The sequence below is a fragment of the Procambarus clarkii genome, chromosome 94 (assembly GCF_040958095.1).
Source record: "Procambarus clarkii isolate CNS0578487 chromosome 94, FALCON_Pclarkii_2.0, whole genome shotgun sequence".
Lineage (NCBI taxonomy): Eukaryota > Metazoa > Arthropoda > Malacostraca > Decapoda > Cambaridae > Procambarus > Procambarus clarkii.
In genome coordinates this window covers 861,602-877,694 of record NC_091243.1, presented here as the reverse complement: position 1 = coordinate 877,694, position 16,093 = coordinate 861,602, and the positions used below count along the sequence as shown (strand labels likewise).

General features: G+C 38.9%; 1 protein-coding gene and 1 long non-coding RNA gene across 5 annotated transcripts in view; one reads left to right on the top strand and one right to left on the bottom strand.

Moving 5' to 3' along the window:
- LOC123749065 (uncharacterized) overlaps positions 1 to 9,270 on the top strand; it is a 47,907-nt gene extending 38,637 nt beyond the window's left edge. The window contains exons 2-9 of one of the 4 annotated variants that reach the window (XR_011226185.1): positions 605 to 861; positions 1,324 to 1,408; positions 2,429 to 2,529; positions 3,131 to 3,196; positions 6,109 to 6,223; positions 7,015 to 7,121; positions 8,081 to 8,161; positions 8,711 to 9,270. Coding sequence is in view for 1 of the 4 variants with exons in the window: in XM_069320005.1 (XP_069176106.1) it covers positions 758 to 861; positions 1,324 to 1,408; positions 6,109 to 6,223; positions 7,015 to 7,094 (384 nt within the window). In the remaining 3 variants the exon portion in view is untranslated. Of the gene's footprint in view, positions 1 to 604; positions 862 to 1,323; positions 1,409 to 2,428; positions 2,530 to 3,130; positions 3,197 to 6,108; positions 6,224 to 7,014; positions 7,122 to 8,080; positions 8,162 to 8,710 lie in introns of those variants that run through there. The other 3 variants (XR_011226186.1, XR_011226184.1, XM_069320005.1) reach the window with 3 other exon arrangements.
- A 5,424-nt stretch (positions 9,271 to 14,694) lies between these two features.
- The window catches only part of LOC138359924 (uncharacterized), a 148,652-nt gene continuing 147,253 nt past the window's right edge, over positions 14,695 to 16,093 (bottom strand). The window contains exon 4 of the long non-coding RNA XR_011226156.1: positions 14,695 to 14,740. This is a non-coding gene — a long non-coding RNA (uncharacterized lncRNA). The remainder of the gene's footprint in view (positions 14,741 to 16,093) is intronic.

The following is a 16,093-nucleotide window of genomic DNA, read 5'->3' as shown; positions in this document are numbered from 1 at the left end:
CATGAACCCAGCGATAGGTGACGTAAAAGGGGATTTCGATGTGGATTTAATATATAACTTGTTTAAGAATATTCTAAACAAAGCACAGGAATATAGTATACCATACAAATTGAATAGATCAAATACTAATGACCCAAAGTGGATAACAAAGAATTTAAAGAACCTTATAGGTAAAGAGAGCTTGGTACAAAAGGATTAAACATGGGGAAGTCGGTTTAGAACAGGAATTCATAAAACTGGTTAGAAATGTTAGAGATTAGGAAAGCAAAAAGAAACTATGAAGTTCGCATAGCAGAGCAAGTAAAGTAAAATCCTAAAGGGTTTTTTCAGTTATATCGAACTAAGACTAGGGAAAGGATAGGTCCATTAAAAACTGACAGGTCAAATAAAGAACAATGACAGAGATTAGTATTTTTAACAAATATTTTATCTGTATTTACTAAAGAAGACTACTAAATTGCCTTCTGGTGCCCATTTGAAAACTGATCCACTTTGTGTGTAAATGTTTTGAGTGATTTTCATTTCTTTGGTCCTGCATAAATTTACTCAAAATATTCCTAAAATTTGCCATTTTTGTTAGTCTTTAATTAAATTGTATTTGCAGGTGGTAAATTGTTTCGGCTGCTACAGCTCTCCAGCCCAAGTTGTTGACTGGCTAGTCTTTGACTGCCTCCTAACATGTTAGTGAGGTCCTGAGCTGATGTACCCTATGGCGAAGAGTGAGGCACTAGTTTCCTGAAGTAATGTATAACATGAGATGGCACCCATTCTAAACAGCAGCCGGCACCAACTCTGGCCGACGTTGGAGTGGACAAGACCCAGATCCTGTGGGGAGGAAAAGTCTACACTAAACTGTAAAAGGTACAGATAATCTGACCCCCCCCCTTGGCAGTTTCTCGGGTACCCCCTCTTTTCCCATTTCCTTATTTTGTAAAGCTTTATCTTAAACGGCAGCAAAGCTTGGCACTCGTGGCTTTAGTGGGACTGTTCCATTGGATTGTAACTGTGGGTGGGGGATAAGCATCTCTAGCTTTGTTCTGCATTGTAGTCTCTCTTTAAACCATTTTAATGTTGCACTCAACTTATTGTTCTTGACAGTTTTGCAAACTTATAGATTTTCAGTGTGAAGAAATTGGTACCATCCTGTCTGACTTGCAATGTACCGTTTTTATTAATAGCAGTTTCATAAAGAATGACTTATTGGCTGGTATTAAATATCATCTAAAGCAGATAAAATCGGTAAAGTGTCCATGCCTTGGTATGATTAGTTGGGCGAATGAGTGTTGTATAACTGCTTTCTAAAGTGTAAACTTTTATTTTCAGGGTGTTGGTTTTTCTCACTGAAGCTACCACTCGTGCAATTTTGATTGGTGATTGTGACTTAGTCCTCCTCATGATCTACGGCAAGGTAATATTTTTAGCATTTATATTATGCTGCACATGTTAAGCTTTAGTTTTAAATTAGCTTGTCTTCAAATTACATGTGTTGATGACCATTTTTGTATGGGCTTCATACCCTTCACTTTAACATGAATTAACATCCTTAAGTCAGCCCAAAAAATTGAATATATGTTTCTGCGACGTTTAGTAATTTGTAAGACCTTTTCACTATTTTTAAACTATTGATTTTTATCCATTGTAAGTTATTAAATGTGCTTTAACTTAGCAGTAGTGTGGTAGGTTTGGAAAGCTTTAAAAAAATCCATGTATCCAGAGTTGCTGGAGCTCCTATATTAGGAGCTTAATTTGCAAAGTAAATTTGCATGATAGCCTTCTTTATATAATTTTGGGGGAACCAACACTTTAAATATTTAATGGAAATGGTGACCGAATCCTACTTTAGATACCAAAAAATAACCAGAGCAAAGTGTACTTACAAAAGTAGGCAATTGTTCCATTAAATTTAGATAAAATTAATCAGTTTGGTAGTTCCAGGGAGATTTGTGTAGTCAGTCAGTCTTTACTATTGTGAAATGTAGTTTTATTAATTATGCCAATGCTACTTTTTATATTGCGAGTCTTTGCACCTGTTTCCTAAGATTGACAGCATGAGGTGAATCTTCCAGCTTCGGTCTTGGAAAGTTGTAAATAATTAGGTAATATAACTTTTATTTAAAAGAAAATGAAATTAAAGTGTAGCATAGGCTTGTATCTCCCTTGGGAGAGTTGTCAAACCCATAGATATTTCCTTGTCAAAATACTTTAAAGGTTGTAAGTTGTGCCTATTGTAATTTAGCATTAACGTATTGTCAGTCTTAAAGGGCATGACAATGATTAGGTTTATAATCTAGTATCTTGGCATAGACAACAAAATTGATTCTACTAAATTGTATAATTATCAATTAACATTGATGCACAATGAATGTGGTACTGCAGTTTAATAATTATGGTCCACAATTTTGTTAAAAATTTGAGTGAATATATCCAGAAAGTTGATTGTGGCCATACCAGTTGGAGTAGTAATGACAAACGTTCAAATTGCTCTTCTTGATGTAACCCCCAAGCTGTAGGCTGCTGTTATTTTAAGAGGTAATCTTATTTTACTTATGGAAAACTGGCCACTGTAATGATTAATCTCTACTCGATATACATGCTCAATAGTCTATGTAGTAATCATACTCTATTGTCAATGAAGTACACAAGTCTTAGGTGATCCATTGGCTGAGGAAAATCAATTCATTGAAATAAATTTATTGAGGTAAAATCCAACAAGGGATGAGGTAGCTAAGGCAGTTCATAACTTGCCCTTACTGGTAGTTCAGTAATTTTTTTAGCTAGTATGTTGCATAATAAAAATGAAATGGTTGTTAAAATGTTCGTTGCACACACCATAATGGCCGTCAGATGTTAAATGTCAGACCAAGGGGTGAGATTAATGGTAAATGTGACATTGATCAGTGCAATGTTACTAGATTCTTGAAACTTTCCCTTGCATGGTCAAATTTATTATGTAATTATTTTAATTTGTATCTATTGGTTTGGTGTGCAAATGTTATTGCAAGTTTCATAAACTTTCTAATGCGACTTGTTATACTGAGAGCACTTTATGAATATTAAAGTACCAAAGTTCATAATTTGTAAGCTTAATAGTAACAAAGTATACTAAAATGTATTTATTTTCTCTTGACAGGTGGAGACGCATTATCTGAAATGGCTGTTGCAATGTATTGAAATTAAATTTTATTAAAAACTCTGGGTTAGTTGAAGTCACTTATTGTAAATAGTGATATTGTGGTGTTTTAGAGTAGTTTCTCTAATTTTATTGAAACGAGCTTTTTCAGTGTTTTGGAATGTTTAATAAGGTTCTTGGCACCATCTGTGTCTTGACTACAAATTTACTTGTTACTAGATTATAAATATATTGGTGTTCTGGGCAGTTTACCTTGTTTGAGCAACAAGGTGATGCAAGGCAGTTTTTTTCCCAACTTGGCTGTAGTTGTTAAAGCCAAACGTAACTTAGAAACGTTGGTTGTAAGTTTGTAGTGTGGTGCATGGGATTGAAGGAATAATCACCGCTCCACATTGATAAGATAGATTCCTGTTGCATTGAAGTCGGCAAGTTGAATAAATGTTTTGGAAAATATTGTAGTTATAATATTGTACTGCATTGTGTTAATTAGAATAATGATCATAACTTGGTGAAAGGGTGGTTATTATATTGGTTTTCAATTTTATAATTACTTTATTATAGCAAATGTTTGTATTTGAAGGTAGTTAAAATCTAATTTATATATTACCTGTTGGTAATATAGTCGCCAACATCAAACTTAAAGTATACAAGGCATTATAGTAAGTCTTTACCAAAGTTCATGTATATTAGGATACTTAATGTAGGTGTACATAAGCTAAAAGTTGAAAAAATAACGTTAATAGAACACAATTGTATAGATTATCATTGCCCATACTGTAGATATTAGTGATAAGGTTTCTACTAAATGAGGTCCATCTCCCTTTCTGGCTGTCGTTGTCGTGACGTAAAGTAGAGGGGGGGGGGGTAAACGCACAACTGTCAGATTAGTTTCACTTCACATCTGCAAGGTGACAATCTTTCATAATTTCACATTCAATGATCTTGTAATATCGACACATTGGTTTTTAAAAACAAACCTCCCTTTTTATAGTATCACCTTTTGATAGTAAGACCCTTCAGCCACCTATCATTCTTGCTGGTGCCAGATGCCCTGTTCAAGAGTACATCCCCCCTCTCACTCATTGCAATAAGTGAGGCAAGTTCGAGCACGGTGCCCTCAAATGCACAAGTCTTCGTTTCTCTCTGCCCCTTGTGTGGGGACGATAGCCACTCTAAGACGATTGCTCATATCCCCCGGGCTCGCTACCTGAATTGCAGCGAGGCCCACCCTACATTCTCTCGCACGTGTATCGACTCAAAGCTTGAAGTAGTCCTTAACTTGAAACACCAGGATCATTTGACTTTTCCCGAGGCAAGACACGGTTTGCAGTGTCCACCCCTTCACTGGCGTATCTTATGCTCGCACGTTGTTCTACCTCTCGTCCTTCCCACCTTTGTCCCACAACCATTTCTAGGCCTTGGACCCGAACATGCCCACCACCTTCCCTGTTCCTTTACGTCCTGGGTCGGAAGGTATCTCTCGTGAATCTCCTTCTGGATTCCCTCCCCCCCCTTTCCTTTTCCTACCCTGTCTGCCAAGTCATTTCGTTTTCCCCGATCCTTCCTGTCCCTCCCCACTACCTCTTGGCCCTCCACGTCGCCTGTCTGTCCAGGCTGATGTCAATCATCCTCCCAGCAATCTTGATGTTGTTCACTCCCATTCTTCACTTAAGACCCTAGTCAGTCGGCCAGTACGATGTTACTGGAACACCTGTCCGTCAGAAACGCAAGCCTGGCTCCTCTCCATCCTCCTCCTCCTGCGGGTAAGAAAAGAGACGGCATTCCTTTCTTCCTCGCCCCCTAACTATTGCTTACTCCCCATTTTATTGGTTGGGGCCCCCTGTCCCTAATGTGGAAGTTTCTTTTGGCCCAATTGGTTGCTGACCTAGAGTTTCTACCCCCTATCCTCCTGGCCTTGACAGCCCCTCCCCCCCCCTCCCTGAACCCTGTCAATCTGCCTCTGGTGTCCTGCTCTTTTTTTCCCTCCATTCTTACTAAGTTAACCCATGGCCCGCTAAACCTTATTCTGATCTTTAACTTTTTTAATATGCTGTGTTATTTACCTTTGTTTCTTTGTTCTGTTGCTGTCCTTTTATTTTTTTGATGTCAATTCTTCAATGGAATATTCATGGGTTTTATGCTAACTCTCATGAACTCCAATTTCTGTTTAGGTTTCACCACTTTGTCTCTGGGAGCCGATGCTTGGTGCTCGTCGTGATAACTGTCGTGGTTATTCCTTTCTTCCCTTTCCCCTCCCCCCCCCCTTGATCTTGCTGGGGCCCATAACTATATTGGTCTCTTGATTCGTACTGATAATCTCTTTGTCCTACTGTTTCCATATGCTATCCATTATTTTGCTGGCCATGTTTTTGAGTAAAATGTAGTCTGTTAAATTTTTCCCCCAAATGTCCCTCTTTCCCTTCCTGATGTCAGGAACCTCCAGGACTCCTTAACAGAGCTGGTGTTTCTGTTGGGTTATTTAAACTGTCGACATACCCTTTGGGGTGATGTTGACACACCCGAGGCGGCCTTCTCGAACCATTCGTTCTCTTCCCTGAATTCTGGTGAGCCCACCCCATGTGGACTGTGAGTCTCACTTTCCTGTCTTGATCTTTCTCTGATCGTCTCTGTACTTGGATATCTCATGGAGGGTTCATGACCTCTATAAGTGACCATTTCACCATCCTTGTTTTCCCTTGTCTTTTCACCCTCCCCTCTCCTTCCCTAGGTGGTAGTTTGCCAAAGCTGATTAGAACCTATTCACCCTCCGTGCTACTGTGACCTCTCCTTACTACCTCTTCCTTGCACCCTCCTCGTTTTCATTAGTCTTCGATGCTACCCTCTATTCCTTGCTCTACCTCCCAGGGCACACGGAAGTGCGTTCCCGGGACTGCGGGTTGCTAGGGTTGTCGGCTGTAAGTGTGCAGCCTGGAAAAGACTGACGCTGGCAGATGGCTGATTCTTATATTTTGTTTCAGAAAGTGCAGTGGCCTGTTGGACCACCTGGACAGCGAGGCGCGAGAGTTGGAAGTGTTTCCACCATTACGTCAGATACTCCTCTGCCGCAGATTTGGAAGATTTGCAATATTGTGGGTAAGCTCATTCCCTATGACTAGCAGGTTCTTCACCTCTGTGGTACTCTGGTGGTGGAGCCAGTGCAGGTCACAACCGAACTGGGTTCTCACTTGTTAGCTGTGGTTCTAATCTTCATTTTTTCCTTAAAGACGTTCTTGAATCTCGTGCCTTAAACTTCCACACTCGGTGGTACTACATAGCTTTCCCGGTTTGGTGGGTTTTATAAATTTGTACTAAATGAGGTTTAAGTTCTTTACAAGTGGCAAATACATTTAGATCTGTGTACAGTTTGCTTATCTATTTAAAATTAAATCCCATTTGATCCGCAAGCAAGCAAGAGTGATTTGGCATGAATCCTGGGCGAGTAACTGTATCATCTGTTTAATGGTGTAAAATTGGTACCTAGTTAAATTTTTAGTGTTCTGGGGTAACATGGAATAAAGTTATTGGCCTAAATGGTACGCATGCTTGTGGCTGTACAAGAATGAAAGATCTGTCGTATTGTTTTTTTTTACATAAATAGCAACAACTCTTGAGTTTGCTTGGTATGTTTCAAATACATGTTACCAAAGATATATGGGGGAGAGGAATCGTAAACTATAAATTTGAAATACAAATTTTGTAGCATATAAACCTTAAATGTGGACTTCAAAGTGCTTTATCTTCTAATTTATAAATTAGATATGGTGGGGGGGGGGGGAAGTAGATAATTTGTTAGTGTAACTTTAAAATGACAAATATTTTAAAGTTAAACAAAATGAAATTGCTATGCAAAACCTTATTAACCATATTTAATGTTCCATTGACAGGTTGTAGAAGGTCCTTCCAACATAACTTCAGGAACAGTTGCAGAACAATCACTGGAAGTGTTAAATGCTACAGAAAGTAGCATAGTTGTCAGAATTAGAGGGCCAAAGTAAGTTTATTTAGTTTAATAGGTAAAATGTGTTTACATAATTTTTACCTAAATATTTATTGAAATTGTGAAGGGGCCTTGAAATTGGGTAAATTGAAACTAGTTTAAGGCCTTGACTAGTGGGTACTATATCCTAAAGTTAATTCTTGCAAGAATTGTGCTTTGAATAGAATAAATGGGACTTTAAATTTGTGAATGTAAAGTTGGGCACTAACTGTTAAACGGCATAAATTTGCAAGTTAAAGATTTTATGAAATGTTTTATTTAAATCTTAATTTGTTTGCTTAACTTCTGGTGTTAAGTTGGTTGCATGGTTCTTAATTATTTGGCTAGAAATTATTCATTAATAAATTACACAAATCACAATGTGATATTTCTAATGCACAAGGGCTGTGATGAGGGGTTCAAACTTATGTCGGAGGATCCCAGATGTGCTTTAAGACTGTGCCACAACATGGTAAAAGAATCCCAACTGGGAGGTCTACTGACATCAAGGATTTAATCTACGTTTGTAGTTTAAAAGGCTATGTTCATAAATTAAAGAATCATTTAATGATGGTATAGTACACAAATTAAATATTGAATGGTAACTGTACTTCAACTTAGTTTATTTATTTGAAGCTTAAATAGATATTGTCTTCCAGAATATTGATGAGAAAGTCGAACTTCAGCCCTGAGTTTGAAGGTGTTAATTGCTTGACATTCTGAATTAGGCGAGTGTGGTAGTAAACATTATAACTTAAACAATCACTCATTATGGCTGAAGATAATCTGAAATGATGCTTACATGTAGATAAAATAAATTGCTGACTTTAATGTACTTATGGTTAGTCAAACTAAATTTAATGTTTTTGCTTGATTAGCATTAAAGGAGAATTCTAACAATCTTAATTGTAAGATTAAAGGAACCTGCATATGTAAAATCTTGTTTAACAAGCTAATTTGGGTAAATGTTTCAGGTGGTATGGAAGATTACAATGTCATCAAAGCATTGACTGGCTTCAGTGTGGTTGTTCTACTCTGCAAATCTACGAAAGTTGGTATGTGGAATTAAGTGTTTTAGCTATGTCAACTAATTAATTTACTTTCATTCATCTAGTCCATTTATAGATGTGTACCAAAGTCCTACTGTTACAACCTGCAGGGATTGATGCAGTTTGCATCATGATCCTACCCCATCTCATAAAGGGGACCAGGCAGTCCTGCAGATTTCCCTGGCTTGGCTTTTTCAGAGCCCTGCTCTACTACCCATCCAATAGATGGACTAGAATTGCATAGGTGTAGGGACCTTTAACAATGTGCAAACATTGTTAATCACCACAGGGCTTGTTCACTGAAAGAGTGGATACATCCAGAGGTTTAGTGCCTGAAACATGATGTACATAGGCTTCACACCATGTTGGGCACTAAACCAAAAGATGTGATGCACTCTTTCAGCCAACAAGTCTTGCCTCAAATGGAAGTAAGGGGTAGGCCTTGCTGAGCCAATGTTAAAAGATTGGCACTTAGGGGTTTTGGTGCTTATAGATAGGTGTTAGTGTTAATAAAATGAGTGTCCCTGTTTGATATACTTTATTTTTCCTTTACAGGTGGATGTTGTCCTTGGTACTCTGGTTTTCCCTGGCCTTTTGATGATCTTTGAGTCTTCAGTGGATTGAATCTAGGAGGAGCAGCTTCCCACAACCTGAAATAGACAATACTGATGTTACACTGTAAACTATTAAATAAATATTCCAATGAAACTTTATACTGTACTTTATCCTGAAATTAGCAAAGATTCTATCATGCTGGAAATTACTGATGCAAAGAACTTGTGAAATTTATAAATAACTTACTAGAGTGAAAAATTAATTGACATCACTAACTTCAGAGTTTTCTGCATGTAATATGCCAAACTGGATTAAGCTGATAAATCTAAACTAACATTACTAATTTGCAAAGTATCTTAATTTTACACTTGACCAAAATTAAACTTAACAATTGTATGGACTACATTTAAGGCTAAGCAACATTGAAAGATTAGTGGAAGTGTTGTAAAAAAAAATACGTTGACTTAAATGTCAAACTAAAACATCTATACAATATGGTTTTTCACCAATACCTTACTAAATGCCAGACCTGGAACACTGTGGTTCCAGTAATCAGAAGTTAATTATAATGGGCTAGATATTAAAACTTGATAGGAAAGTATGAAACTACCTATTGTCAAAAGTAAAATCCAACTCTGAAAGTTCTAGTATAAGAAAAACTAATATTAGACATGACCAGTCTGCCTTATTTCCTGGACTTTGATTTGTCCTACCAAATATTTTGAATGAAAATTTCATTATTCACACCAGACATCCCATAACCACAAATGTTTCAAGCTGATGAATAGAAGTAATTAAGGATAGTAGTGTATTATACACTACCTGTAAAAAGTACCATAAACCGGAAGAGCCTTACAAACTAAAATTTATAATTACCACATGCCTAGAATTTAATCCAAACTTAAATGAACTCTCAGCCAAAATTACTAAAGTTAAAAGATGTTCATAACAAGTTTATCTAGATTTCAAATGTCACTCAAATCTTCGAAATAACCAAGCACAAAACTGTCAGATTAGTTTCACCTCGCATCTGCGAGGTGACAATCATCTTGTAATAACACATTGGTTTGTTAAAAACAAACCTGGTCACTTTTTTGTGGAAATGGTAACCAGCTATTCAAACAAGACTTCTGGTACACATGTCACTTGCTTGCTAAAGCTGTTGATAAGGTACCATATGAAAGAATAGGAGGGGAAAAACAGGCACAGAATCAATGGTAGAAACTCAATGGTAACAGTCAAATTAAAGCGTCCTAAACAGAAATGACTGGAAAATTTTGCGAGATTCATACCACAAGGGTCTAAACCTTATAAATCGATGACATCAAACACCAAGATTTATAGAGTAAAAAAAAAAAAACAATGATATCGAGGCCTTACAAAGATCTACATGAACTCTAACAATGGTAACAAGACTGACAAATTCTTCTTAATATACAAATAACATTGTTCTGGCTCACATGCAAGGTTTTACAATCCATATCACAACTACCACATTAACATTACAACGAAATAGAATGATGAAATAAGGACCTTCGAGTATGAATCCATCATTCACCAAAAGTTGATGCAGTGAAAGGTAAGGTAATTATCCAAAGAAGGCACCAAACCGAGGCTACATAGCACCCTCAAACTGCGAAATAATCACAGGGCGCTAAATATCACCAAGAATGCCAATACGAGAACAGAACGCATAAGGCGAACGATATCAAAAGTATCCGATTCACCAACAATTCTATCGAGGGACAAGTGACCGCGAGGGGCAGTCGGAAAGCAAGACACACGCACATCCTGGAAGTCAGGACATTCAACAAGGATATGCACAACTGTACGAGAGACAACGCAATTTGGACAATAAGGAGCAGGGTGGCGCTCCATTAAGTGACCATGAGTTCAGCGAGTATGGCCAATCAGCAACTTGCTAGAGCAGTTTCCCACCGACGGTTACGGAGGCAGGAGGAAGGACACAGGGACACACTACGTTTGAGAGTACGCAACTTGTTACCAACTACAGACGACCAACAACCCTGCCAATGGGCAAGGATGGAGGAATGAATAACAGGATAAAAGTCGGAGTAAGGAATACCTTTATGGGAGATGGGACAAGAACGGATAGCTTCCTTAGAGGCAGCATCCACACGCTCATTTAAACAAACACCAATATGGATGGGAACCAAGCAAAACTCTACCGATTTAAATGTACTAGAAATAAGAAACAGCCAATGTTGAATATAAATGACCACCGGATGGACAGGATTAAAGGACCCTACAGCCATGAGAGCACTACGAAAGTCAACTACAATCACAAAGGAGGATTGACAATGAGAAAGCAAGAGACGAAGAGCATAGAGAACAGCTTAAAGTTCTGCTGTGAAGACGCTAGCCTCCGAAAGGAGGCGACACATATAAGTGCGGTCAGGAAAAAAACAGTAGCCCACACTGTCCGCAGACTTAGACCCCTCGGTGAAGATGGAAACAGAGTGGGAGTGCGAAGAAAAGTGCTCAAGGAAAAGGCGTTTCAGAACCCTAGGAGGGGTAAAAGTTTTAGTGATGCGGGGTCAAGGACGTACAAAACTTTGGAAGGGGTACTCTCCACGGAGGCAAGGAACAATACGAGGAGAAACATTAGAAATACGAACAGAAAGCGTGGTAACCGGACAGAAAGAGGGAGGCGATGAAGATGAACAGGAACCACAGGAGGAGTCAAAGTTAAAGCACGACAGAGGTGAGAGGAAGGATGTTGTAAGGACCACGCAAGATAGCGAAGATAGTAGCGATCACGGCGGTCCTGGAGAGAGAGAAAGCCAGTGTCAACATACAAACTGAGGGCAGGAGTCGAACGAAAGGCACCAGAGCTGTGTGGGCAAACACCAGGCAGCTAATCTCTTTATTTAAATTGACTTTAATAAGATAAAGTTATGTCTTATTTATTTTTCTAAGTAAGAATTAATTGAGTGGACTGTATATATTTGTAAACTGCCTGAAATCTTCTTACACACTAATGGGAGGGACAATTGGTAGCCTAAACCACTTTGTTATGGCTCCTTCTTAAACTACCAATTGTTTACCTTTTATTATTATAATATACCACATGTTGGGTATAAAAACTTCGTAATTTCAAACTGCGAATACGTGCATAGAGCCAGAATTTGCCTCCAAAATATGACTCAGGCCTCGAAATTGGTATGTTTGGGATATTTTGAAAACTGCAGGGGAGTTTAGGACAAATGTGACCAAATGCCGCTTTCATTACTTGGCATATGTTGGGTATGAAAAGTCGTAATTTCAAACTGCGAATACGTGCATAGAGCCAGAATTTGCCTCCAAAATATTGGTCAGGCCTCGAAATTGGGATGTTTGGGATATTTTGAAAACTGCAGGGGAGTTTGTGCAAAATGTGACTCACTGCCGTGTCCAGTACTTGGCATATGTTAGGTATAAAAGGTAATAATATCAAACTGCGAATACGTGCATAGAGCCAGAATTTGGCTCCAAAATATGGCTCAGGCCTCGAAATTGGGATGTTTGGGATATTTTGAAAACTGGAGGGAGGTTTGGGAAAAAATGTGACCAAACGCCGCTTTCAGTACTTGGCATATGTTGGGTATAAAAAGTTGTAATTTTAAACTGCGAATACGTGCAGAGAGCCAGAATTTGTTTCCAAAATATGGCTCAGGCCTCGAAATTGGGATATTTGGGATATTTTGAAAACGGCAGGGAGGTTTGGGACAAATGTGACCAAACGCCGCTTTCAGTACTTGGCATATGTTGGGTATAAAAAGTCGTAATTTCAAACTGCGAATACGTACAGAGAGCCTGAATTTGGCTCCAAAATATGGCTCAGGCCTCGAAATTGGGATGTTTGGGATATTTTGAAAACTGCAGGGGAGTTTGTGCAAAATGTCTCTCTGCCGCTTTCAGTACTTGGCATATGTTGCGTATAAAAAGTCGGAATTTCGAACTGCGAATACGTGCAGAGAGCCTGAATTTGGCTCCAAAATATGGCTTAGGACTCGAAACTGGGATGTTTGGGATATTTTGAAAACTGCATGGGGGATTGGGACAAATGTGACCAAACGCCGCTTTCAGCACTTGGCATATTTTGGGAATAAAAAGTCGTTATATCAAACTGCGAATACGTGCATAGAGCCAGAATTTGGCTCCAAAATATGGCGTCCATTAGGGAGGCTCCGGCCTCCCCCGATGCTGTGAGCCCCTGGGTAGCTGCAGTGAGCACACACTGGCCCAAAAAAGCCAGCTGAATTCAAAGATGAGCTCCAGGCGAGGTGTGGAAAGTAAGTCCAGCCAGGAGCGTTCAAACTGCGCGCCAAGATGGCCGACCTTTCGGGCGGGAATCTCTTCCACAATGAAATCTTTTATTGTAGAGCTGTTGACAACATACTTTTATCTCAACTTAAGTTTTCGCCACGCATAATTTTTTCTCATTTGGAAAATACATTATCATCTTCACTATAAATGACTACTATAGCGTGTCATTTCTGCTCACAGTCATCTCTAAATGAAATGATTTCAAATATTTCCCAAGACATAAACTGCCTCATCCAGCCCGCTTCTTCCCTCATTCCAAATCCACAAACCCAACAACAATCCTCCAACTTCATGGGAAGGTAAAGCTTCCCATGACCTTGGAGTCATTGGATATGGGTTTGTGGATGACCTGACCTAGCAGTTTATGCCTTTGGGGAGATCTCCCCCCCCCCCCTGGCATATGCATTAATGAGATATAATGCATATGCCAGCCAGTCCAAGTCTTAAGATAATTCTTCTTAAGGTTCTTGAGATAATTCTCCTATCTCTCAATTTATTCTTTACCTACTCTTCACAGCAAGTCTTTGTCACCCACATTGAACAATATTCTAATTCTTCACTACCCCAAAACTTGCCTCGCTACCCAGCTTTTTCCTTACCATACATCTTTGCTACCCATCATTTGGTTTGTATTAAACTTTCAAGGTTAAATGTTCGCCCTTGATCACCTAGCAGCAATTGAGGATACAGATGTAAGCTGATTGGAGAGTCGCGTTCTGAGTGTAAACTAGTCGAACGTAAGTCAAGAAACTGCAGATGGCCTATTGTCCAGCACGTGGCACTTCCTATTTATATCCACCTACACTCATTCATATACGTCTAACCTAAGCTTCAACCTATCGAAGATTCCTATGCCAATTATGATCCAGTAATATGGATCCAGTGATCCAGTAGTATGATCCACAATCGATTTGAGAATGGTCCAGGACGGACCGAAACGTCGTCGTCCCTTCACCTTCTAGTGTGTGGTCTGGTCAACATACTTCAGCCACGTTATTGTGACTCGTCGTCTGCACATAATCCAGTAATTTGTTCCACAAATCCACAACCCAGTTACCAAACCAGTATTTACCCAGGTATTTCCTAAATCTGAACTTATCTTCATTTAAAGCTTTATCAATAACTTCCTTGTTATGCCCATTCATCCACTTGTACACTTCAATCATGTCAAGTTAAGGTTTTTCCAACATCTCTTTATACGGAAGCTTTCTAATTTACGGGATTAACTTTGTCATCCTAACTGACGTGTTATAGTGAATTATGTCCATTCTTTAGTATGGCGATCAAAACTGAACTGCATAATCTAAATGGGACCTAAAAACAATACGTTAATAAACCCAGCCGACTTATTGCTAACTCTTCTATAAATAAATCTATGGGAAAGAAAAGCTCTCAGCCTGCTAACAAGAGTGTACAAATCCACAAGGGCCGGGACGAGGATTCAAACCTGCATCCGAGAGCATCCCAGACGCTGCCGTAATCGACTGAGCTACGACATGGTCAAAAGGAGTTGAAACCGAAGTTCTACTGAACTTACTGGATCCTGCAGCCTCTCCGAGGCACAAACCAGTGTTAGTGTAACAAGAATGTAAAGTTTTCTACGTCCATCTAGTTCCACCCGCTCCTCCCCAGAACTAGTTGTTAAATAAGCACTTTACCTTGACTCCTCTGATCCAACACTTGTCCACACGTGTCACACTTCTGAAAAAATATTTTTTACATATATTTAGGGCAAGTATAAGTAATTATCAAAAGAATGCACCAAACAGGGAAGGCTATGTAGCACCAGGGTAAGTATAAACAGTTTATTTCAAATACAATCGAGTAGGAAAATATAATTATGAATTTCAAGAACACTGGAACCAATCACTGGAAAAGGTGAAACTGCAATGGAGATTAATTACAGATTGTAACAACAATAGCGAGTAGGCAAGACTGATAAGACTGCAATAGCCTAACGGAATACATTTTTGTCTCCGACTCATGAGGCTATTGTTAAGCATCAATGTTCTTTTAAAGTTACATAGAAACACATTATCTTAATAGGGTCTTCCACTAAAAACAAACCTTTAGCTAATCTTAGATAAACGTACTGTGTATTATTAATTTATTTAGCTGTGTATTGGCCTAAATTATATAAACAACATGCTTAAAACCACTCAAGTACAGTATATGGTCTATGAGCACCAAACCAACGTTAGAAGTCTAGTGGTTACATTGTCAAAAATAAACATTTACAGGTGAAACTATTTTATATCTCAGAGAAAACAAGATGGAAACAATTATCTTCCACATTTATTTGCACAATTGCCATCCTGATATGACCACTCCATCGCCCTAGTCGTTAACACACTAAGTGCAGGCGATGAGTCACAATATCGTGGCTGAAGTAGTTTGACCAGACCACACACTAGCAGGTGAAGGGATGACGACGCTTCGGTCCGTCCTGGACCATTCTCAAGTGGACTTGAGAGTGGTCCAGGACCGAAACGTCGTCGTCAACACACTAAACAATCTAGGGTGACTTGTTGCTAAACATTACAAGTCACCTTTAGCTTAGCTACAAGACACGTTGTGCATATTATCAAACTACCTTTAATGTCATAATGCAGCAGTTTGCGCACTCAAAATACAGATAGACAATTTCCTCAGGAACCGTAGGGGAACCTTTGACAAGCCGCCGGCTTCCTGTTGCCGTAGAGGGCACTATGGAGAAATGGTGGCCCTCTGGTAAATTTAAGTCAATATTACCTAGGAGTTATGATGTACCAGCCATTGAACATCTGGGACTCAGTTAATATGAAAACAATCCTTAAGAATAGTTAAACGAATCTTTGACTTAAACGAACAACATTGAATATTCAACTGTACGAGTCTCTGTTGTGGTCCCATCTGGCCTACTGTGTCCTAATATGGAAACTTCACTTCAAAAACACATCAATGATTTTCCGCTTTGGAGAAAGTTCAAGACAGCAACAACAATCATGCCAGAACTTGTTCAACTGTCACTACCACGAATCTTTGAAGGACTAACACTATAAATGTTTAAATTGT